Raw genomic sequence first — 23,586 nt, forward strand, 5'->3', positions numbered from 1 at the left:
AGTAGTCTATTCTACAGACAATCCCAAATTTGTACCCTCAACAAGTATGCATGGAAGTGTTACCTTTATTCATCTTTCAGAAAGCTGTGAGGCTAAAAGCCTCACCAAGGATGCCATGAATTTGTGTTTCTTCCCCACAGCTTTTTAAATAAAAATGTTTCAATACAACAGGAATCTAGAAGCACTTCCTGTGTACTATATTGGCCCCAACTTCAGCATATTCTTCCTTGGATATCCACATCTCCTGGAAGGCAGAGAGAGAAGCAAGGATAGATCCTCCCATCCAGACAGAGATCTTCCTGTCAGAAGGTGCTTGGACCATCACCTCCGTGTCCTTGGGAGCCATACGAATCAACTCCTTTGTGAGGCGATCAGAAATGCCAGGAAAGAGACTTGAACCACCAGAAAGGAGTATGTTGGCATACAAAGTGGTCCTCAAATCGATATCACATTTCATTATAGTGTTGAACAGCAGTTTATCAATACCTGGGGCTTCCATGCCAATGTTAGATGGGCGAAAGAGGGTTTCAGGGCAGCGGAACAATTGGTTGTGGATTTTAATGATTTGCCCATCAGGCAATTTCCAGGTTTTCTCAATAGAAGTAGGTTTTTTAGCCATCTCTTCCTCAGGGTTCAAGCACACGTAACACAGAGCCTCCTTGATGATTCGCACAATTTCCCTCTCAGCTGTGCTCACCAACGCAATGCCGCTTTCCCTCAGGATCCTCATGAGATATTCTGTAAGATCCCGGCCTGCCAGGTCAAGCCGAAGAACAGCATGAGGCAAGCAGTAGCCCTCAAATATCGGGACAGTGTGGGTGACGCCGTCGCCAGAATCCATCACACAACCTGTTGTGAGGCCTGCTGCGTAGAGTGCCAAGACAGCCTGGATGGCCACGTAGAGAGCTGGTGCCTCAAATTTTTCAAAGAGCAGCTTTGTCATTTGTTCACGGTTGGCCAGTGGGTTGAGTGGTGCCTCTGTTATCAAAGCTGGTCTTGTGCAGGAGTTTAACCTTAATTCATTATCATAAACGTGCTTCCATATTTTCTCCATGTCAGGCCAGGAAGTGACAATTCCATGTTCCACTGGATATCTATAGAAGAATAAAAGAAGATGGTGGTATTATATTATCATAATCTGTCATGCCCAAAACCTTTAGCATTCCCGGCTTTAAAATGCAGCATGCCTATGTACCCTTGTGAAAGCACATAGCAAACTTCTTGTACTACTAAATTTGCCAGCATCTTATGTACTCTCTATGTATTTCATGTGCAAGTGTATGTAAAAACACACTGAATCAGAAAATAACCAAAGTGCTAAGTGTGTCTAGTGTTGCACTTGAATCTGGAACATCAGGTTTCAAATTCTTTATCAGCTGTGGAGTTCATTGGGTGACCTTGGGCCAGTCACTAACTCTCCACCTAAACTACCTCTTAGGGTTGTTGTGTGGATGAAATGGAAGGGAAGGAGGAACCATATATGCTGCCTTGAGGATAACTGTAGTAAATGAAAATAAACCCCTCATGAAGAATGTGGCTCCATGCTGAATCAGAAGCAGTTTCAAACTTTTTTTTTTTTTACTGTCATGGATTTAAGGATTCATTTCTAGATTGATTGATTTTACTTATACGCCACTTTCTCACAACAAACTATGCTCAAAGCAGCTTACAACAAACATTCAAAACATTAAATACACAACATATGGAACATGTCAGTTAATTCAAAATACAAAAATCAATTTAGCAAACACAGAATAAATTCCGCATTCCCCCCCAATACCCCAATTTAGGCTCAAAGCAAACACAAAAGTTAACCAACAATAAAATTTCTGGTAGTGGTCTTGCTACTTTCCAAAGGAGCCTGACTTAAATATGGTTCAGAGTGGGGATATAGATGACATACAAGCAGGGCTCCCACATCTCCTGCAGAGGAGGCTGGCGGCACCAAAAGGCTATTGTCAGGCAGAGCAATGGTGGCAAGTCTCTTCTCCAGCCTCCTGGAAGTGCCAACTGCAGTTGCAGGTCTTATTGCACTTCCATGTACACATCAGCAGCCTGCCATAAATGCTGTTCAGTAGGGAAGAGTCCTCTGACCAGGTTAGATGACATATAGCTGAATCCCATATCCTTACTCCAGAGGAGACTGACAGCAGCAATGCACTAAAATGATGAATGCATTTACCATACATGAGAACTTAATTTTTTAAAAAAATGCCAACTGATGTAGAAATGTGGGGAACTGAATTTAAGATTGGAAAAACTAAAAACTGAGGAAAACCAACATTGATAGATTCACCCATCCTTCATGGGCCCTAGCTAATAAACCTTGGGAACTGTACCTGTGCCAGGGTGCTTCTCGATGGGGTGAGGTATCCATGACTGTTAAACCAATTTCATTTGTAATATAGATGTGTACCAAAGACTTTAAAGTGCCAGCCCTTCTACCACCATTTTAAACACAGTATGAGAAAACAAAGCCAAACTGATTTTAGCTACCTTATGTCTATCTCGTATGTGTGGTGGAGTTGAGGTGAAAAGTTCAGTGTGAAACTGGATACACTGCAAACCATAGAGGAATGCTCCAGATAACCATCAATCCATTATAAGCTTTGAAACTCACTCTACCCTGTTACTAGGCATTGCATTGATGGGACCATGACATTTCCAGAACAAATTGCACCCAGACTGTAGATTGCAAAATTGGCTCTTTCCCCCCTGAGTCTGGCCATTTTGAATTTGACTATGAATCTTCTGCAAATAAGTCAATTTGAATGTCAGATGCTTTTACCTGTGAACTAGTCCTATTCATTTATGTTGACCTAATTTGCTAATTAGTGCAGTTAGATGACAGCCTAAATTTTGAATCCTAAACACGTTAACAGAAGCCATGTTGATGTAGGGCTTCCACACACTGGCTTCAGCCTACAAAATTTGGTTAAGCCTATAGCAGTGGGACTTTTCATAATTTACCAGACTCATGCACTTGAATAAAATTTCAGGACAACTCTTTGGATCTGGACCATTGTGTTTCTTATTATGAAACCCTCCCAAAACCTGTTTATCCGAATAAGACTATTTTGGCTTTGTTAATTTGGAAAAAGATTTCACACTGCTCCTGTATAGGATATAGAAGATATAGAAACACGATTAGTTGCACCAACAGTGTAAAGAACAGCTTCTATCCGTGGGCTGTTAGGCTGCTGAATGAAAAGATAACAACAGGGCAACTGACTTTCGGGTTTGGTGGGTGTGCATCAGTAAACGAGGGGAATTAAGACTAAAAGAGCTGAGTGGGGGGTGCTCGTGTAATCTCACTGCATACAAGTTGTACAAGTGACAATAAAGTATTTAAATTTAAATTTTATGTAAAAAAATAAAAATAAGAAAGTACCAATCAGTGAATAACCTTAAGATTTTACAAAATGTAGTCTTTGTCAAAAAGGGAAATGTAAATTTCAGTTGTATTGGGAGGCTAAGTATTTACAATTGAGCAGATATCCTGACGTAATAATCACTGATCCATTTTGACCTCTAATTTGTTCGTTTTCAAGAGTGACTCACAGCTGCAGATAAAGGGATGCAGCTGTTTCAGCTGGTGGGCGCAGCCCCTCTCTCATTGCTCTTAAACCCCTCCTCCTGGCCATTTCCCCTGGTGCCACTGTCCTCCTCGCTGGGCTGCTCCTATCCTTTTTTTTTGTAACCTTCCATGGGCCACATGCTATTTGTGACTGGAAGAAAAGGCAAAAGTGGGTGGAGCAATAAATGCAAACATTTGCCTTTAGCTAGTTTCTGCACACATTGACACACCTTCTCTCAGGAAAGCAAGAGGCATTATCAGAGGTAAAGGGCACATTCCAGCCAGGCAAAAACACTCAATGCCTGTGTGCAGCAGGGCCAGGGCAAAGTCCCAGGGGCCAGATAATAGAGACTTGGAGGGCTGCATTTGGCCCCCAAGCCTGAAATCACCACCACTGTTCTACCCTATTGTGACCCTATAGCCTTCATGAGCCTGAATCACTTTTTGCATGAACTCGCCACTCTTCTGTGTACCATCCCAGGCCACTTGTTTCCCTAGACACCTCCACTCCTAAGAAACTAGTGTAGCCAATATGTATTGCTTCCCTACGGTTCAAAATCCCCCACGTCTTCCAAGCACCTGAGGGAGAGGATCCCTCTCTTGGCTTGCGCTTCATCTCCAATGTAGAAGTCCTTCTGGCCAGCGCCCAACATCACAGACTTGGCCTTGGGGCGGCCTATTAGGTTGGTGAAGATGACACGCGGTTCCTTGTCCCCAGCCACGCCAGCCTTGAGCAGACCTGAGCCATTGTCTATCACCACAGCTGGTGGCAGCTCACCCATCCCTGAGAGTTGGTTCTGTTTCTGCCTAGTTCCTGAGCGGTGGTTCCCTGAGTGATGGTTCTGCTGCTGCTGCCTGTTTCTGCTCAGGGCACTTGACTCTCAGTGGGCTTGTCTTATTTTGGGGGAAGAGTAAGGCTAACAATCTTCCCAGGCATGTGTGGCTGGCTCTATTGTGACTTAGATGTTGCTATGATACCTTCTCCTGAAGCTTTGTAAGGCTGTGAATATCTATATGACTAGGAAATTGGGAAGGATTTTTGTTTTGTTTTGCTTTCTGTGCACATACCGTGAATCATTATTCCAAGAACCCAGTGGGAGCTGATACATACAATAAGGGAATAAGGGTGAACAGGGCACTGCCACACCAAGTTGTTAATAATAATAATAATAATAATAATAATAATTTATTATTTATACCCCACCTATCTGCCTGGGTTTCCCCAGCCACTCTGGGCTGCTACCTTCAGCCAGCTCCCATTATGCAATATAAGCAAAAACAAGACTATGTTCTTAACTGTTAATTATTTATTGTTGCAATCTGCTATACGTAGTTCAGTAGTGTCAAGCATGAAGCTTCTGGGACAAAAGGAATTCCTATGCCTGGGACTACTTAGAGAGTAACAAATACCGGTACATTTGAAATCGTATCAGGCCCTGTTTAGCTTTGCAAATGTGCTAGCAGTTTTATTGCTGCACCACTAGGAGGCGGCATGAGCATACTTCGTGTTATTTGAACAACATGTCCTGTCTCCATAATTCAGCTATTCTTGGGGCAGAAATAAAGTTACAGTGATCCAGATTTGTGTTTTGTTTTATGCATCTGTTTACTTATTTGTAGATTTTTCTATGAATGAGAGAGCTGTAAAGGTGTTAGGGGAAGGTTCATCTGCTGACTAACATGCTCAGCATATAATGCAGATTTTCATGACCCACAAAGGAGAAAAGAAATGAACAAGGTGTGACATGAAGGAAGGACAACCAACCAACAGTTCCACACAGAATAACCCTAAATTTACATAGTCAGAATTAAGTTCCAGTGAGTTCAATTAGAAGCTCTGTAGTCTCGAAATTTGCTGAGTGTTTGTCAGGCTTCTGGGTGGAGGCCTCTACCTTGGTCCACTGCAATGTTCACCTACTAATTTCTTAAGGGGCTTGCAGTAGGTTATGCCTAGCTACCTGTGGTTGGATAAAATCACCTTGTGAATGTGTTCTTCACGGCTGCCCAAAACTGCACAAATTCCTCTATCCTGGAGGGTCACCTCCTTCCTGGTCACAGTGCCTTAATTTCTTTGAATGTTTGTGATTTATGCAGTAGTTCTTAAAATAATTTATTAGCTGCTTTTCAAGTCCTCAGAGAAGAGAGGCACCCCAGGAGAATTTCAATAACGTTTTTCAAAACCGTGAATTTGGTACAGTATATTTTTTAAGAACAATGCAGTTTTGGAGATCAAGGTCAATTCAGGCTACTGTCTATGCACACTTAACTGGGAGCAAGCCCAACAGAGTATAACTCACGAGGAAACATACCGAAGATTGAGCTGTCAAATCTTCCTGCATGGACATGGGTGATTGATCTCCAATGATTTCAAGGAAGAAGTTCTTTTTAAAAAAAGTTTATGTTTCCGCCCGGTTTCGAACCGGGGACCTTTCGCGTGTTAGGCGAACGTGATAACCACTACACTACGGAAACCTGAATAAGAGGACATCTGCTTCCTCTTCCTCCAGTAAGTACAATTTTTGTTAATTTCAGATGTGCGTCCTAAACAAATAGAGCAGATTTAATTTAATTAAAGTAGGGGATTTTGTTATGGGAGAGCTAATAAGCACAATTTCCACAATTAAGATCCCTGGCAAGGTTTTACCTTCTCATTCTGCTTGTGGAGATATACTGTATACGTATAAATTAGCATACATCAGGCAACCGCTGGGTGGTGGGGTCTGTCGCAGCAATCCCCTGACAAATGCATTGGTCGTTAAAGCTAGAAAAGAGACAAGAGCAACCTTAGTTTTAACTGTAACCCAGCCTCCCCCCCCCCCTTTCGGCATGCTGGCCGGCACAGACAGGAGTCTTTAGAAATATATGCAATCATAAGTAGAAGGAAAAAAACCTCAAAAGCTGCCATTGCAATGATCTACTCTTTTCATTTAGAGCGCACACCTGAGATTACAGCAATGGTACTTACTAGGGAAAGAGGAGGCGTGGTGAGCTGTATGCAAGTTTCCGTAGTGTAGTGGTTATCACGTTCGCCTAACACGCGAAAGGTCCCCGGTTCGAAACCGGGCGGAAACAGAAAACGTTTTTTAAAAATATGTATACATTATTGGACATCAGCATATATCCACGCAAGGAAGATCTGAGAGCTCAGTCTTTGGCATGTTTCCTAGGGAGTTGTAATCTCATTGCGTTCTGTGTGGGGCTTGCTCCCCATATGTTTCGGAGTTCCGCGCATATCTGTCTTTGGGCTTGACTATTTAGGATTATAAATACTGTATACTTTTGGAATCCAGTATTAAGTACCATGTATTGTGCTTATGCTTCTATTCATTCGCCCGTTGAGCCACAGGCATATATATAGAATAATTTCAAACGTTTTCATATAGAGGTTTCCGTAGTGTAGTGGTTATCACGTTCGCCTAACACGCGAAAGGTCCCCGGTTCGAAACCGGGCGGAAACACGCGAGTTTCTTTTTCTTGAATTTATTTATTTTGACCCGTTTATATTACGGATTTGGGATGACACTTTATTCGCTGCCAAAACGTGTTTTATTTAGTTCAATATTAAATTGCCTAATACTGGATTGTGGAGGGAGGGGGCAGAACTGGCTGGTAAATCTATTTCAGATTAACCCGAGTGTGCATTTGTAACCGAACTTTCAACATATCACTTTATATCTGCAGCCATTAGGGCCACATTGGAATCACATTTCCTGCAAAACAGCATTGAAGTGGCCGTTCTGTATCTTGATGGCAGTCCAGTCTCGGGATTTTCATTTATTTATTTCCCTCTTCAGCCCAGCATTGCAGTGCCTTCAGCATAAAAACCGCAATAAATGTTGAGAAAAATTATCTTATGCAGCTTTGCGGGTGAGGGGACATTCCTTTGCGTGCTCTGCTGATACAACCTACTTCCTAACAAAGCCTATTCCGATCCGTTCTCATTTCATTCTGTCCTTGGCACCCAAGCAGTTAACCTCGGCGAGGCACTTAGGAACTACATTTCCCCTCACGCTGAGGAAAAACTCGGCCGCTGGCAGAGTTCATTTTTGGTGCTAGGCATCATGGGAAAGGTAGTTTTGTCAGGGGAGGTGGGAGGGAAGAACTTCCCGGCCGGAACCTAATTCGGCCCCTCCCTCCATTTCCACCTTATTTCCCCCCCTCCCCTCCCGCCGCCACTCTTTAGTTGCCGGAGTTCATTTGAGAACGGAAGTGAGATTTCGGCCGCCGGTGCGGGTCGCGTCATCATAAAATGGCGGACTGAGGTGAACAAGGTTCCGCGTCCCCCATCCCCCCACCCCACCCCTGCCCCTTTCCAGGTGTGTTTCCCCCTAGTAGTTCTGAGGGGAGGGAAGAATGGGCGGTTGGACGGGACCAATCTGGCGCGGGGGGGGGGTTCGGGTAGTAGAGAGAAAGGGTGTTTTTTATGTGAGGAAAGATATACAGGAGGTGTATAGGAAGGGCTGCCTCGACGAAGTGCAGGATGAATGGGGCAGAGCAGAGGGCGGGGGGGGGCAGGGCTGGGCCAGTAAATGTGCGGAGTGGTCCTCAGACAGTCAAATCTGGGGGGCGGGTGGAAAGGGGCGCTCCTCGCCCGCAGTCAATTCGTTGGCAAGCGTCTGTCCCGAGCCTGGGGTAGATCAGTCGGTAGAGCGTGACGCTCTTTATCTCAGGGTTATGTTTTGAACCCCATGTTGGACAAAAAGATTCCTGCCTCCATTTGGAGGGGGTTGGACTAGGTGACCGTCGGGGTCCCTTTCAGCTCTGTGATTCTAGGAAGTAGAGCTGCCATCCTAAGCACGATTATATCTATTTATTTCATCCAATTTATAACCGGAGGATTGGTCAGACAGACAAACCCGCCAAACCCCTCCGAGTGATTTGCAAAAAGAATTAATAAGGAACCGGAGCCACTGAACACAATGGTGGCTGTTGCCCCCAAAGCGCTGAGTGAGCTTGTTGGGAAGAGGCATATTTGGTGTAAGACATGCAAGTGCAGTTGTGTACACGCTTAGGGTATAGCCGTCAACTTTCCCCTTTTCTTGCGAGGAATCCTATTCGGAATAAGGGAATTTCCCTTTAAAAAAGGGAAACATTGACATCTATGGCTTGGGGTCATCTAAGCAAGCTGGGAGGAATTTGCCTGCTAGCTGAGCAGGCTGAAATTTACAGTTCAGTTGTGATGGTAACTGGATTGGACCATGTTGCTCTCCACTCTACAGTATGGGAGCAAAATGATGTGCTAAATGGGTGGTAGAATTGATGTAAGTTTTCAGGAGTAGGCTGGCTGAGGTTATTGGGGGGTGTCGGTAACCATCCTTGACAGACTTGCGCTTGGTTGGACTGAAGGCTGGAAGGTTGGTGATAATGATATATGTACTGTATATAGATAATTGGGTAAAGGGAGAGCGATTTATAGGGATTCTCCCCCCCCCCCAATTGATATAAGTGATTGTGTATACTGAAGGAGAGTTAAATTATCCGTGGTGGTTTGAGTGTGTAGTTTCAGACAAAGGCAGTGGTCTGTGAACACTCCAGAATAGTTACATACTGGATTTCTTTTTGTCTTTGGGGACTGTTGAATTGGAGCCCAATTCATATTTTACAAAGGTTCTATTTAGGAAGTACTTAAGATTGTTTATTTTGAGCATTTATACCCCACTGTTCAGCTGAAAAGGCTCCCAGAGTAGCTTACCTACAGGCAGTTATTCTGGAATGGAAACTACATCTAACACACCTGTAAATATGTGTGTTCTATATGCAGCATATCCATGCAGATTTGCATCCGATTGGAGCTTTATCCTAGCAATTTATATTTGGATGCCATATTATTTTCTTTATGGATGTGCCTTCTTTGTAGGAACTACACGCTATATGAATAATAACTATAGATAATAGTTCTAGTTACAGGTAGGTAGCTGTGTTGGTCTGCTGTAGTCAAAACAAAATAAAAAAAATCATTCCAGTAGCACCTTAGAGACCAACTAAGTTTCTTATTGGTATGAGCTTTCATGTGCATGCACACAAAAGCTCATAACCAATAACTCTTGAGGTGCTACTGGAAGGAAATTTTTAATATGAAAAAATAGCTATGAGATACTAATCTTTCATTCTTGTCAGAGTATACAAGGCCTACATGATGCAGTCTGGGACAAAAAAACCCCCACTGAAATGAGGGACATCAAATTTTCAATAAGCTATCATATAAAAATGATAGTTGTGACCCAAACCAGTCTGTAAAATTTAATAATCTGGTTTTAGTGACAAGTAACAGGAAAACTCACTGCATGTGATGCTATTCATATAATTTGTCCTTAAGTGCAGGATTGCTTAAAAGTTTAAGATCGTTGAGTGGGAACTATAGTACATCTATATTCTATTCTGAGCCTGGCATACTGATACTAAATATGTTCCTTTGCCTTCTCAGACCAAAGCAAGGAAGCTGTGTCTCAATACCCAAAATGCAGTATTCCCATCACTGTGAGCACCTACTGGAGAGACTGAACAAACAGCGAGAGGTGGGCTTCCTTTGTGACTGCACCATCGTTATCGGTGAATGCCAGTTTAAAGCTCACCGAAATGTTCTGGCTTCCTTTAGCGAGTACTTTGGGGCTTTTTACAGGGATACTTCGGAGAGTAACATATTTTTGGATCAGAATCAAGTGAAGGCTGATGGATTTCAGAAACTTCTGGAGTTCATATATACAGGAGATTTAAACCTTGACAGGTAATACAATAAGGCTGGGTATTTGTCTGCAGAGTATTCAAAATAAGACATTCACAGAGAACTAAAAAGACAGGTTGCTGCCTGACGGCTTGCAATTTAAGTAGACATGTCACAAATGGAGCGAGGACAAAGAGGTCAGAAAATACAACTAGGATATGCTAGGATAATACCACCCACCTGATAGTTGATGTCGCTGTGGTTTCAGGCTCCTCATTCAAGGGAGTAACTATTTCATAGGCCAATATTATAACATAAAAAGAGGCAAACACTAATTATAGTTTTGCCAGAGATTATTTACGGGAACAGTTTCTCACCCTAGCGCTTCCTTGCCCCCCCAGAGGGGTATAAATAGCAAATGGAAGGGAACTGAGGGCTAAACTATAAGTGATGCCCTTGAGTGCATTATTTTACTTTCAGAAATGACCAGCATGATCCACCAGATCCAGATCATGACCCTGGTTTAAGGGGGCTTCAGCTCTTTATTCCCTGTGCCTGCAATTTACACAGAATACAGTTCTCATTGGACTGTGATCATCTTGGGCCTGCACTGCCTCTGTTTTAGTATTATACCGCAGCCTCAGTTGTTGCATTGCAAGCAGCTGCTTAAAGACGTTCCCTATTTCCACACCCTCCCTCCCTAGGGACACAGGTGGCGCTGTGGTCTAAACCACTGAGCCTCTTGGGCCTGCTGATCAGAAGGTTGGCGGTTTGAATCCACACTGTGACGGGAAGGTAAACGGTGTTTCCATGCACTCTGGCTTCTTTCACGGTGTTCTGTTGCCTCAGAAGCAGTTTAGTCATGCTGGCCACATGATTTGGAATGCCGGCACCCTCAGCCTGAAGCGAGATGGGTGCTGCACCCCATAGTCGCCTTTGACTGGACTTAACCATCCAGGGGTCATTGACCTTACCTTTTTTATTACCCTCCCTCCACTATGCATATCAGCCATTTTCTTCCATGCATCCTGAGGCAAAGGCAAAAGTTATAAGAAGTAAGGGGTCACTGAGGTGACAGAAAAGGTAAGCAGAATTAGAGGCTTTTGCAAAGACTATTCTTGCCTGAGTCAAGACACAGGGAAATTGTGAAAGGAGGGGTGGGGCTTTTCATGAATTTCAGTAGATGTCCTGGTTGTGAAGGACTTAAGGGGACTTTTGTGCAGCAGCAACGAACCTGTGTTACTTGTCCTTTGGTTTTGACCAGTTTCAAAATACAAACACTTGATCATTTTCAAAATATTAGCATTACTGACTGGTCTTGAGATGTGGTGGCTCATACCTAACACCTTTCCTAGGATTTAATATATTTATTTAAATCAAGTTCTTTAGTTCTCATGTTTTATTATGGAAATCTTATGTTTCTAATAACCTGGTTATAAACTGCATCTGAAGGGCACCTTTTGGATAGTGGGATCTGAACCTGTCTCTGTTGTGCAAATTAGATGTTCAATCACAGCACCACACTGGAAAAGAGCAGTGGTTGATGAACTCTATTAAATTCAGCTTTTAAACTAGATTATTTTTAAAGGAATATGTAATACATTTGAATTATTTAAAAATATGAAAAAATTCCAGTCTAAATTATAAAAATCTAACTGCAAGCTTCATCAGTTTCTATCCACTTAGTATTTATACTAATTCTATAAGACAGCCTGTTTTCTTCAGTTGGTACATTCCCATTTAACCTTTTTCCCTTGCAGCTGGAATGTTAAAGAAATACATCAGGCTGCCGACTATCTCAAAGTGGAGGAGGTGGTCACTAAATGTAAAATAAAGATGGAAGACTTTGCTTTTATTGCTAATCCCTCTTCTACAGAAATCTCTAGTATCACTGGGAATATTGCATTGAACCAGCAGACTTGCCTGCTAACCCTTCGTGACTATAACAGCCAAGAGAGATTGGATGCCCCTTCAGTGGACACGGTGCAGTCCCCAGTCTTAATAGCAACCGCAGGGAAAAAATCTGTTCAAACCAAAAAGCGAAAGAAGGCCTTCAGCTCTCCCAAAAACCTGCCAAACAAGCCAGCACAATATCCAAGTGATGCTGCAGAGAACTCTGCAGTGGAGATGTTTTTAGATGCAAATAAGCTCGCCACAGAGATCACGGAGCAAGCTGCCCAAGGTGGGGATAATTCTGAGCTGCAGCTTACACCTGTGGTGGAGAGTGAAACCTTTGCTGCGCAGGAGATCCTTGTCCAGACGATGACTATGAAGTCCAAACGGGGTAAAGCGCAGCAGGATTGTGCTTTGAAGGAGCACTGCTTGTCCAACATCGCCAGTGACAAGAACTCTTACCAGCTGGAAAGCTCGGGAGAGGAACTGGATCCGAAATACCCCAAGGCCAAGCCAGTGTGTAACACCTGTGGCAAGGTGTTTTCCGAAGCTAGCAGTCTGAGGCGGCACATGAGGATCCACAAAGGAGTCAAACCGTACGTGTGCCAGCTCTGTGGGAAGGCCTTTACGCAGTGCAACCAGCTGAAAACACATGTAAGAACCCATACAGGTAGGCTCCTTGCTTTGTGTTGGGAGTTGCCTCTTGTGAAAGTCAGCAGAAAGACCCTCATTCTCTCCCAGAGAAGTTGCTGTCCCTTCTTCAGTATTGTGGGTTGATAGTTACTTTTGAATGATTATGGCAATATTGTGAGTGGAATATTCTTTACTGCCAGTGTCATTTATTCAAACCATAAAGAGCCATATCTGTGTGATAGAGCACATACTCTGCCTGCATAAGGTCGATTCCTGACATATCTAAGTAGGGCTGTGGAATACTCCGGTCTGAAACCTAGGTGAGCCAGGGTCCATCAGTGTACAGTAACAGATGAAACAATGCTCAGTATAGGTCAGTTTCATATGTTCATTAACCATATTAGGCATGGATTGTGTGGTTGTACACCATAAACCACATTCATTTTCTTTTGCCTATAGTACAAGCCTGCAGACTTGTGACCAAGCAGCCATGTGTGGCACATTACTGCTGCTGGCTTGATAAACACCATTTCTTGGTGCCCAGCTGCAACTACAAAGGCAGCAGTGTTAACATACCTCTGCCAGGCGGTATGTTGATGTGCTTGGCTTGGTGACACACAAGTTACAGTGGTGCCCCACAAGACGAATGCCTCACAAGACGGAAAACTCGCTAGACGAAAGAGTTTTCCGTTTTGGAGGTGCTTCGCAAAACGAATTTCCTATGGGCTTGCTTCGCAAGACGACAATGTCTTGCCCATCTGGCTGGGTTTCCCCAGCTACTCTGGGTGGCTCCCAACAGAATATCATTATTAATAATAAAAGCAACAACATCAAACATTAAAAACAGGGCTGCCTTCAGATGTCTTCTAAAAGTCAAATAGTTGTCTTATTTCCTTGACATCTGATGGGAGGGCATTCCACAGGGTGGGCACCACTGCTGAGAAGACCCTACCGAGAATATGTAGTCTCTACTTCCATACTTTTCTCATATACACTTAGAATAAAAATAATAATGTGAACTTCCTACATTTCCTTTCATCCTGTGGTAACCACTGATGACATTTGCTTTTGAACAGGTATTTCTGGTGGAATTATCAATAAGCTAATAAGCCCATCAAAGCAGACTCTTTCTTTGTTTCTTTTTAGTCTTGGGAGAACATGGTGCATTTTAGTAATTCAAATGTGGCAGTGATTATTTATTAAATTTATATCTTGCTGATTCTCCCAAAGGCTATATTTATATGCCATTTAATTGGGGAAACAACTGCTTATGAAATTAAAGGAACACTTAGATAGCTGCCATATATACATTGATGGTGACTCTGAGACACCATGGGGTAAATGTGTTATCTGAAAATGGTCAAAATGGGAAGGATTCTAACTTAAAAAGACAGTACCTAGAGCTCCTGAACATTTGCCATTGTTTATTTGTGTGTGTGTGTGTGTGTGTGTGTGTCAAGAAGTCTCCTAGCATCTACATTATTTTTTCAGCCATTCAGAGTAATACTAGCATTTCATCTGTCACCAGTGATAGATGTCGATTTCCAATTGTTTGCTAAACATTGAAAAAAGGCTACTTAGTGAGTTCATGGCTGAGGTGAGTCTTGAACCAAGGACATCCTGAGATGCCAGCTGCTGTGCCACACTAGCTAACATTAATGTTGGCTGGTTTGGAATAGTTATTTAGGGCCCTACCAGCTTAAATTTAGACACGGTCGAGTAGTCTTTGACATACTTTCCCTTTATTCCAAACTCTGCCCCCATCCTCTGGTTTACTGTCACTTCTCATCTGAAAAACCTCGTCCTTCACAAGACACTGCTAAAGCAAGCAGCTCAATTCTCTACACAGGTGAAAAGCCATACAAATGTGAACTCTGCGACAAAGGCTTTGCTCAAAAATGCCAGCTGGTTTTCCACAGCCGCATGCATCACGGGGAGGAGAAACCGTACAAGTGTGATGCCTGCAACCTGCAGTTTGCAACCTCTAGCAATCTGAAGATTCATGCCAGGTGAGTAAAAGGACCTCATCTGAAACTGACCGCTTAAGTTAGGGAGATTAGTTCTCCCCCCATGCATTCCGAGAATGCATATGGGTATACAATGTGAAGGGGGCACAGGCTGTGTGCATGCACACCATCTGTACCCGTAGTTTCCTTGTCCCCTCTCTGACCTTCCCACATTGAACGGGAAAGTCTGAAGGCGGATTCTTCCTGCTTTCAGCTGAGTGTGTGGATAATCCTTCCCATGGTCACAAATCCTGATAATGCAAGGGTTCCCATTCAAGGGGAGGACTCTTAAGTACATTCACCTGAGCACACAATCCCCCTTCGGACCTTCCTTGTCAATGCAGGAAAGTTGGGGGTAGAGCCAACTGGAACATGGAATACTGGAGCGTAGCCTGACATCCCTTTTGCTCTTTATGCCTGCATGTGTTCTTTGACTGTTTTAATAGGCCTGTTGTCCAGGGAAACCAATTGGTGCACCAATAGAATCTAACCAGCTCCTTTCCTTTAAGGAAGCACAGTGGAGAAAAGCCATATGTCTGCGATAGATGTGGGCAGCGATTTGCACAGGCAAGCACACTGACATATCATGTGCGGCGACATACAGGAGAAAAGCCGTATGTCTGTGACACCTGTGGGAAAGCCTTTGCAGTCTCGAGTTCACTCATCACTCATTCAAGAAAGCATACAGGTGAGATCCAGAGTGGAAGACATGAGAGAGGTGTCGCAACCAAGTTTGCATGGAGTGCTATAGATATGGAATAGGAAGTGTATGGCTTTGTAGGGCAGTGCAACAGGCAAGAAAATCTGCAAATTGTAAATGAGTTGACCTGTTCTTGCCTGCTGTATTGCTTGCTGAGCAGAACACCGTGATAAGCCCAGCTTTCAGTTGGCAACCATGCCACTTTGAACACACCTGATATTAAAAGCTAAGGCGGGGTGGAGATAGTTAGACTGTTTGAGAATACCAGATGCTTTAAATGTTAAATGAGGTGCTTGAGGTCAACAGCAGAGCTCAGCAAAAGAACGCATGCTTTGCATGCATGATTTCCTAGAAATCTCCCGTGAATGAAGCTTAGGCAAAATCTCAGAGATGCTTTAGAACTGCTGCTAGTCTGGGTGGATGTATGTGTGATGTATATGAATCTGACCTTCCAACTGGTGAGCCCAAGGGGCTCAGTGGTTTAGACCACAGCGCTACCCGCATCTGTGCCTACTAATGGGGGAGACTGAAGTGCATCCATACACTTGAGATTTCATGATGTCTTCACATGCATTGTTGCTAGGTCGTGTACTGAGTTCATCCACTTCTTTTTCTCTATAGGAGAGAAACCTTATATATGTGGAATTTGTAGCAAAAGCTTCATTTCTTCAGGAGAGCTCAGCAAGCATTTTCGGTCCCATACAGGTTAGTTTTCAGACGTGCTCCTCCCTCTTACCTTTTCCATGCCTTGTATGCAGGTATGTGCATACTCAAAGTCATTTAATATCAAATAGTTAAACGATAGTATACTACACATAATCTAGTTTCAGTTAGCATGATCCTCCTACCTGCCTTTCTAATTGTCTGCCTGTATTAGAAGGGCCATAACTTAGAGGTAGAGCATCTGCCTTGCAAGGAGGAGGTGCTAGGTTCAATTCCTGGCATCTCCAGGCAGGGATGGGAGAAACTTCTGCCTGAAATCCTGGAGCTTCTGCCAGTCAGTGTAGACAATTCTGAGCTAGATGGACCAACAGTCTGACTTTGTATAAGGGAGCTTTCTATATGTATGTGAACTGGGGATTATGATCTTTATATGTAATTCTCTAATAAAGAATTGTGAAATGATAGCATTTCCACATTAAATGTACTCTTGTCCTCTGATATTGGACACCAATTTTGAAGGAACCGAAAAGCTTTATGCCTGAGGATCGAAGTCACTTTGTGACTTGTTATTTCCCAAACATGTAGAACAGCCTTAAGCAACTTTGCCATAAAAACCTGGGTGGAGTTTGAGATGCAGTGGCTATAGAAACTTGTTTTTGGTTGTGGGAAGCCCTGGTTCAGATCCTAGGATTGCACTGCACATCTATGAAGTCTAATTGACAATTTTTGTTGAAGGTGAAAGACCATTTATCTGTGAGCTGTGTGGAAACTCCTACACAGATATAAAAAACCTAAAGAAACACAAAGCAAAGGTTCATGCGGGTAAGTGCTGGTTATTTAAGAATATCTACTACTCATAGAATCATAGGTAAAAAGGTTAGCTGTTCAGCAGTGCTATCCAAAGACTAACTTAGCCACACTAAAATGGTGGATTCTTTGGACTGTGCCTCAGTATGCTCTGTGGTTAACCTAGGCTCCTAAGTGCTGCCAATGGGAGACCCGCTACCCTTTGTCAAGAGTGCCAACTGTGTACGTTAGTAAAGTGATGAAGGAATGGCATTGCTGAACCTGCCTAGGTACATGTTTAGGTACCCTACTAGCTGTCATGTATGAAGATGCACTTGGCTTTAGAGGGCAGATACCTGAAATGAGCTAATCTAGTACCAACTTCTGTCATAATGAAAATATTGGTTTTGAGGTGGTGGTTCTGAGATTCTCTCTCCCTCCACCCAAATCTGTAATGAGATTAGTCCTTGAAGTCAGGGCCATCAGCCATTCAGTTATCAAATTTTGCTGATAATTCTTGTAGCCCAACTGTGAACTTTAAAATCCCAGTTATCAGTTTTGTTTTCAGGTTTACAATAAACATCTATGAAGGCTTGAAGACTAGAAAATATTAGTGAGTGTCCTTGAATCGTTTGCAGGGGGAAATCATCTCTTCCTGTGTCTTCCTGTGCACAACTTTTAGCAATGAACGCAATTTTAGTTCTGTTTGCTTTCACAGGTTCTGAGAACCCCCTGGATCCCATCACACTTGACCATTCCTTCAATGATCAAGACTCCATTCCAAATGAGAAAAGCCCTTTGCTGGAATCTGCTGATGTGAAGCCTTCAGATATAGCATTACCTCTCCCCTTTGGAACGGAGGACCATCAAGTTCTGTTGCCTGTCACAGATAGCCAGTCACCCCAGTCAGACACACTTCTGAGGTCTACCATCACTGGCTATTCAGAACCTCAGTTTATTTTCCTCCAGCAGTTGTACTGACATCCTGCACATGATGAAAACTCGCAAAAAACTTTGGCCACGAGAGCTTCTTTGGTAAAGGGAACGTAATCATGCAAGCTGTTACTGAGCTGGACTTCATATGGGTTTCAAATAGGGACATTTGAAAACGCACCTGTTTTTCTTCTGTTTGTTACTCTAGAACAATGGTTGCCATTCTTTTTGTCATGTAGCAAAATCAGGATAGAATTACAGTGGTACCTTGGGTTACATACGCTTCAGGTTACAGACTCCGCTAACCCAGAAATATTACCTCGGGTTAAGAACTTTGCTTCAGGATGAGAACAGAAATCGTGCAGCGGCGCAGCAGCAGCAGGAAGCCCCATTAGCTAAAGTGTTGCTTCAGGTTAAGAACAGTTTCAGGTTAACAACTGACCTCCGGAACAAATTAAGTACTTAACCCGAGGTACCACTGTATTGTATTTCTAGAAGATAGATACTTCCTTTTTTTCTTTAGTAACACATGCCTTAAGAATTCTCAGTTCATGCTGGAGGTCTCCTTCATTGTTCATGCAGAAGCTAATTCTATCTAGCCAAGATGTTTGATCCGTGTTGTTCCCCCCTCCACCACATTGGCTTTCTTCAAAGTGAAGATTGCAGATGTGCATGATTTCTCTATTTTGTGTAGATTTTGGTTAGTGATGAGGAAGGGCCAGAAACTATATGTGAGCATTAAAACTCTGTCCCAATGCCTGGAAATCTTTAGTAAATTCCCTAACTTTGGATATTTTTGTAGCTGTTGCCCCCTACACAGTTTTGAATGTATTTTAATAGCTATAAGGATTTTAAACTTTTTATTTACAATAAGAAATGAAAGTTGAGATTCTCAGGAAGCTAGATTCTGTACCCAGCACCATATTTCGACCCTTTCTCACACTCCTCAGCAGATCTGCAGCAAACGCACAACCTTCCGAATATGCAGCTGTTTTATACAGAGATTCGGATTCTTGTAGTTATGATCAATGTTGGATTAGTTTTCTGTTGAATGATTTTTAGGAAACACTTATGGAGTGGTTCTTGGCCTTCAAGTTCAGTATTGTAGGACATGGAAATGCCCATGTTGTCTCATCATTTTACAGTGCAAATACCTTCTTTTTCTATTATGTAACAGCATCTTGTCGTTCAAGGTTTCATATTTCTCGCCTTCTGAAGTTCTGGGATTAGAAAGAACGGTCAGTTTTGTTGCAGTGTCAGTGGGAAATCTTCCTTCAGAAGGCTCCCCTCTCTCCCTCCCCAATGAAAGGGGGGCCTGTTTCAGATCAGGAAGAATCAAAGCAGCTTAAGGGGAGTGCAGGCAGTGGTAGAGTGTTGGCAAAAATGGTTCATGGGAAGAAAACAATCACACACTTGGCTATGATAAATCAAGCCCCTGCCCGTTATAAATTCTAAAGTGCCCTGCAAAAGGGGACAGAAAAACAGAAGCCTCATTTGCAAATAAACATTTTGAGAAGCTGGAGGACAGGTTTTTGCACAGCACTACAGAAAACATTTGTTGGATCCATATTTTAGAGGAAGTCTGATGGCTCTAGCAAGTTACTATCCCGACAAGTCTAGGATTCTGTTCCCAGTTTTGGCTAGTAAGATGCTTTCCAAGAAGCTTGGCATACCGTGTATAGTTCTGGTCTCCTCGCTGCCAAAATGATATTGTAGAGTTGGAAGAGGTTCAGAAAATGTGGAAGGGCTGAACAGAGCGACTCTTCTATGAAGAAAAGTTGCATCATTTGGATTTTTTTTTTTTAGTGCAAAGGCAAGTAAGAGATGGCATGATAGAAGTTTATAAGATGGTGCATGGCATGGAGAAAGAAGATGGAGAAAAGTTTTGCTTCTCTCATAACAGAGTTTGTGGACATCCGGTGGAGCTGAATGTTGGAAGATTCAGGACAGATAAAAGAGAGCATAGCGCATAGTTACACTATGGACCTCACTCCCATAGGAGGCAATGATGGCTACCAGCTTAAATGGCTTTCAAAGAGGATTGGAGAAATTTACGGATAAGGCTATTTGATGGCTACTTGCCACGATGGCTATGCTCTGTATCCATGAGCAGAGGCAGAAACATTCCTGAATACCAGTTGCTAGAAAACTGCAGGAGTGGGAAGTACTCTTGTGTTTGGGTCCTGTTTGTGGGTTTTCCACAGGTATTTGGTTGACCACTGAGAAAAGGGTCCAGCAGGCTTTTACGTTCTTAAGCGCTGCAGCAGGGCCTGATGAAGATGGCTATCCCTTGTTTGTTCCTAGCTTTTGATAATTGGAGGTTTACTGCTTCTGAGTACAGAGGTTGCATTATCAGCTGTTGTATCTAATAGAGATTGATGGTCCTATTCTCACTCAATTTCCCTGGAGGTGCTCTGAATTAAGTATGCAAAGTGGAAGTGTCGGAATAAATGGTTATTTTTAGTGGTTCATCGGCATCCATACGAGATCACTTAAAAGTTCCAAGTTATACACTATCTAAACACCCAAAAGAACTTTTTGATCTCCCATGAGATCTTTTTTTAAGTCGAAAAAGCAATTTTATCATGTAGTTCAGCCAGTTACTATTTACTGTGCTGCTTCATAGGCTCTGCTTCCTAGTCTGTTGGGTGTTTAGGAAGCAACAAGCCAGGTGGCCTGATGGGATAGAAAAGCGCCCTTGTAGGGTGCAGTTGTTTTAGAGCTTATCCAGTGTAACAAATGCAAGTTCAGTGTAGAATATAAATAATGAGTTGCCTGTTATGGAGCCAGTTTGGCACTGAAGAGTCTTGAAGCAACCAGCTAGGAAAGAGATAAATTCCAAGATCTGTTTGGGACGGGTTAGTGGTGTCCCCTGGAATAGGGCCGCATGTATGCTGCCCAAATTAAACGCATTTCTGTAGAAAGGTCACCAAATTCCAACATCGGAATACAAGGAGCTATTTCACCCAACATCTTCCCAGTGGTTCCTCTAGCCTGGCAAGCAAGTAGCAAGAGCCCTTAATCATCGCTGCAGCTTCTGTCTCTCTTAACTGCATGCCAGCTATTGAACCTGGTTTAATATGCAAAACATACTCTTTGCCATCTGATTGTCTTGCCAATGTTTTCAAGATATTTGGTGACTTTTTGGCATGAGTGAAACCGAGATAAATGGCTGAATGGTTTGAAGCTGTCTGCAAACATTTCTCTGCAGTCGGAGGGGGGGGGGTTATATTTGGAGAGAAAGGCTGTAGCTTAGTGGTGGAGCCCATGTTTTGCATGCAAAAGGTCCCAGGTTCAACCACTAGCATCTCCAGAGAGGGCTGGGAAAGAACTGTCCAAAATCCTTTAGAGCTACTGCCAGTCAGTGTAGACAATACTGAGCTAGATGGACCAATGATATTAGCCAACTTCCTATGTTCCTATTCGAGCTAGAAATCCCCTTTCCTCCTATGATGCTTCAGAAACCATACCCCATGCCTGATATGCATGCTTGCCTAGTAAATCCACAAGGTATGCAGAATCCTCAATAGCCTCTGACCCTTGCTTCCACAGCTTCAAGAGAGGTTGCAGCGCATGTCAGGTAAGACCATCTTGTAGCAGCCCAAGTTCTGTCCTCTTAGGCCACAATGCAAAGACTTCAGCACAGCAGCAGGTTGTTCACCTGTATCTGCTTTTGGGGATACTCTTAACCTCTGCTCTAATTAAAGCACTTGGCAACTCTTTTGACACAGTTGGGGGAAGAGAAAGCGGGTTGCATCTATGAGTTTGACACCAGTTTCCCCCAAACAGGTGATCAGCTGCTGGAGCTGATCATCTTTGCATAGTGTTGGAGTATTAGGCATGTGACTCCATGGGGGTTAGTTATGGTTGTATCTTCTTTTCCACACCATTTTCTCCAGCCACTTGCTTTTTTGATGAGAGAAATTTAAAAACACACATCAAAACCCTAAATTTTGGTGGAATTTTGTTAAGACCTGATAGTACTAAGTTGCTGTTAGCACAAATGGGCTGTGTCTTCTGCAAAATATTCCGGACCTATTTCTTCACAATATGACTGCAACAGCTAACCATCTTCTTGAAAAAAGCATACTGTAGTGTATGCATATTTGATATGAATGTTTTTGCAATTTTTTTGGTGTCATGGTTTTGGACTTTTAAAAAACCTGTTCTTAGATTTATAGTAGACCTTACTTAGCTATTTAATATTTATAAAGATGTTTTACTTTGTAGAACTCATTTGTCTTTTGTACATGAATATATTTTTTAAGAAACCCTTGTTTGACCCCTCTTATAACACTACACAGGCTCTGGGAGAGCTAGAATCTATTGCAGCAATAATTGAATAAACAGCGCTTTTTGTTTCTAAACTGCAGTGTTTACCTGTGATCAATAAATCTTGGGCTGTTAAGCTAGAGTGACCTCTTAAAAATACTTATTCATTAAATCATGACCTACTGTTAATAAAAGACAGTAGTTAAAAGAGTGTGATCAGCTTGGTTCTATAAAAGTTGCATCTTAGTAAGCAATATAGGGGTATGTTACACACATTCTTTCTGTCGTTTATTGCTCCTAAGTTTTGTTTGGGAGTTTCAAGCTTTCCTGCAGTCATGAGTCGCTCAACATGGAGACATGTTTAAGAGAAGGGAATACTTAAAGCTTTTTTTGGTTCTTGGAATGTTACTACTAGTTCTGGCACCCTAACAATTCCAAGACTGGACATTCTGAGGAGCTGTTGTGAATCCTCTCTGCTTTAAATTATTTCCGAAGTACTTTGTCATGGGTGTTTGTGTGTATATAGCTCACCTCCTGCTTTTATACTCCCTTCTGAGGGATTATGTACATAAATTTGCAACATTTTAATGTTTAGACCTGAATAAAACTTTGTTTTGTAACCCTTCTTTGTTCTTCTTGTTGCTCATTTAGCTATAAATAACTGAAGGGGACAAGTGGTTTGAAAATGCTTCGTCCCAGAATGATCTATGAGTGAGTCCTAAGCAAAAGCACAACAATAATTTGACAGGAAAGTAGAATAATGTCTTACAGTCGTAAAGTACATTCTCTTACTGCTTTGACTGTAACAGGCTTTTTCCTCAATCCCATTTAATACCATTGTGGACAGCAGCTAAAGTAAATCAAAGAAACTCTGGCATTTTGGTCTCGTGTTTTGAAAGTGAGTTATTGGGGAACATTGGTTTATAGAGACTTATATAAACATTACCATTGTGCGGTCGGCTGGTTTCTGCACATACACAGCCAGGCAAGGAAGAAGCATTATCCAGAGTACAAGCAGGTATGGGGAACCTCTGGCCACTCGCCATGCTTGCTGGGGCCGATGGAACTTGTAGCTCAGCAACATCTGTAGGGGCAAAGCTTCCCTATACCTGTGGCCAAGATCACATTTCAGGCACCCCAAAACCCTGAAAGGACGTGGGGGTGGGGGTGGGGAGTGGCCAGATTAGAGAGGCCTAGAGGACTACATTTGGCCCTGATGCTTAATGAGAAGGGTGCCTGCGACACTGCCAGAGGTCTGGTTCACACATCTAAATTTGCAACTGCGAGTGTTGAAAGAACCACAAATGTTCCAGCACCACAGCTACATCGCTAACAGTGTCCGAAAAATAATGCTTGCCAATGAAGATGGCACATTCAGTACACCAAGGCTTGAGAAATCAAATGATGCCTTTGTACCAGTCCATAGATGGCTAATAGTTTGGAGTAAAAGGGCAGGGACTGC

At 42.8% G+C, this 23,586-nt stretch overlaps 2 protein-coding genes across 6 annotated transcripts; one reads left to right on the forward strand and one right to left on the reverse strand.

Annotated features, from left to right (window-relative positions):
- Positions 1 to 47: 47 nt before the first annotated feature.
- On the reverse strand, positions 48 to 4,505 carry ACTRT3 (actin related protein T3). The gene is made up of 2 exons (XM_083505303.1): positions 4,157 to 4,505; positions 48 to 1,094 (listed from the first exon to the last, which is right to left on the reverse strand). The coding sequence occupies exons 1-2, from the start codon at positions 4,357 to 4,359 to the stop codon at positions 176 to 178; spliced, it is 1,122 nt and encodes a 373-aa protein (XP_083361429.1). The 5' UTR covers positions 4,360 to 4,505; the 3' UTR covers positions 48 to 175.
- A 3,235-nt stretch (positions 4,506 to 7,740) lies between these two features.
- Positions 7,741 to 22,749, forward strand: MYNN (myoneurin). Of its 5 annotated transcripts, none has more exons than XM_083504183.1 (8): positions 7,741 to 7,839; positions 10,002 to 10,301; positions 11,999 to 12,801; positions 14,614 to 14,773; positions 15,280 to 15,458; positions 16,092 to 16,175; positions 16,869 to 16,955; positions 17,638 to 22,749. In XM_083504183.1, the coding sequence occupies exons 2-8, from the start codon at positions 10,036 to 10,038 to the stop codon at positions 17,898 to 17,900; spliced, it is 1,842 nt and encodes a 613-aa protein (XP_083360309.1). In that variant the 5' UTR covers positions 7,741 to 7,839; positions 10,002 to 10,035; the 3' UTR covers positions 17,901 to 22,749. The 5 variants fall into 5 exon arrangements, with proteins under 5 accessions (XP_083360309.1, XP_083360310.1, XP_083360312.1 ...); XM_083504184.1 differs by having other exon boundaries at positions 7,749 to 7,908; positions 9,808 to 10,301; XM_083504186.1 differs by having other exon boundaries at positions 7,749 to 7,839; positions 10,002 to 10,092.
- Positions 22,750 to 23,586: the final 837 nt, after the last annotated feature.

This window comes from Podarcis liolepis, assembly GCF_965112155.1.
Source record: "Podarcis liolepis genome assembly, chromosome: 5".
Lineage (NCBI taxonomy): Eukaryota > Metazoa > Chordata > Lepidosauria > Squamata > Lacertidae > Podarcis > Podarcis liolepis.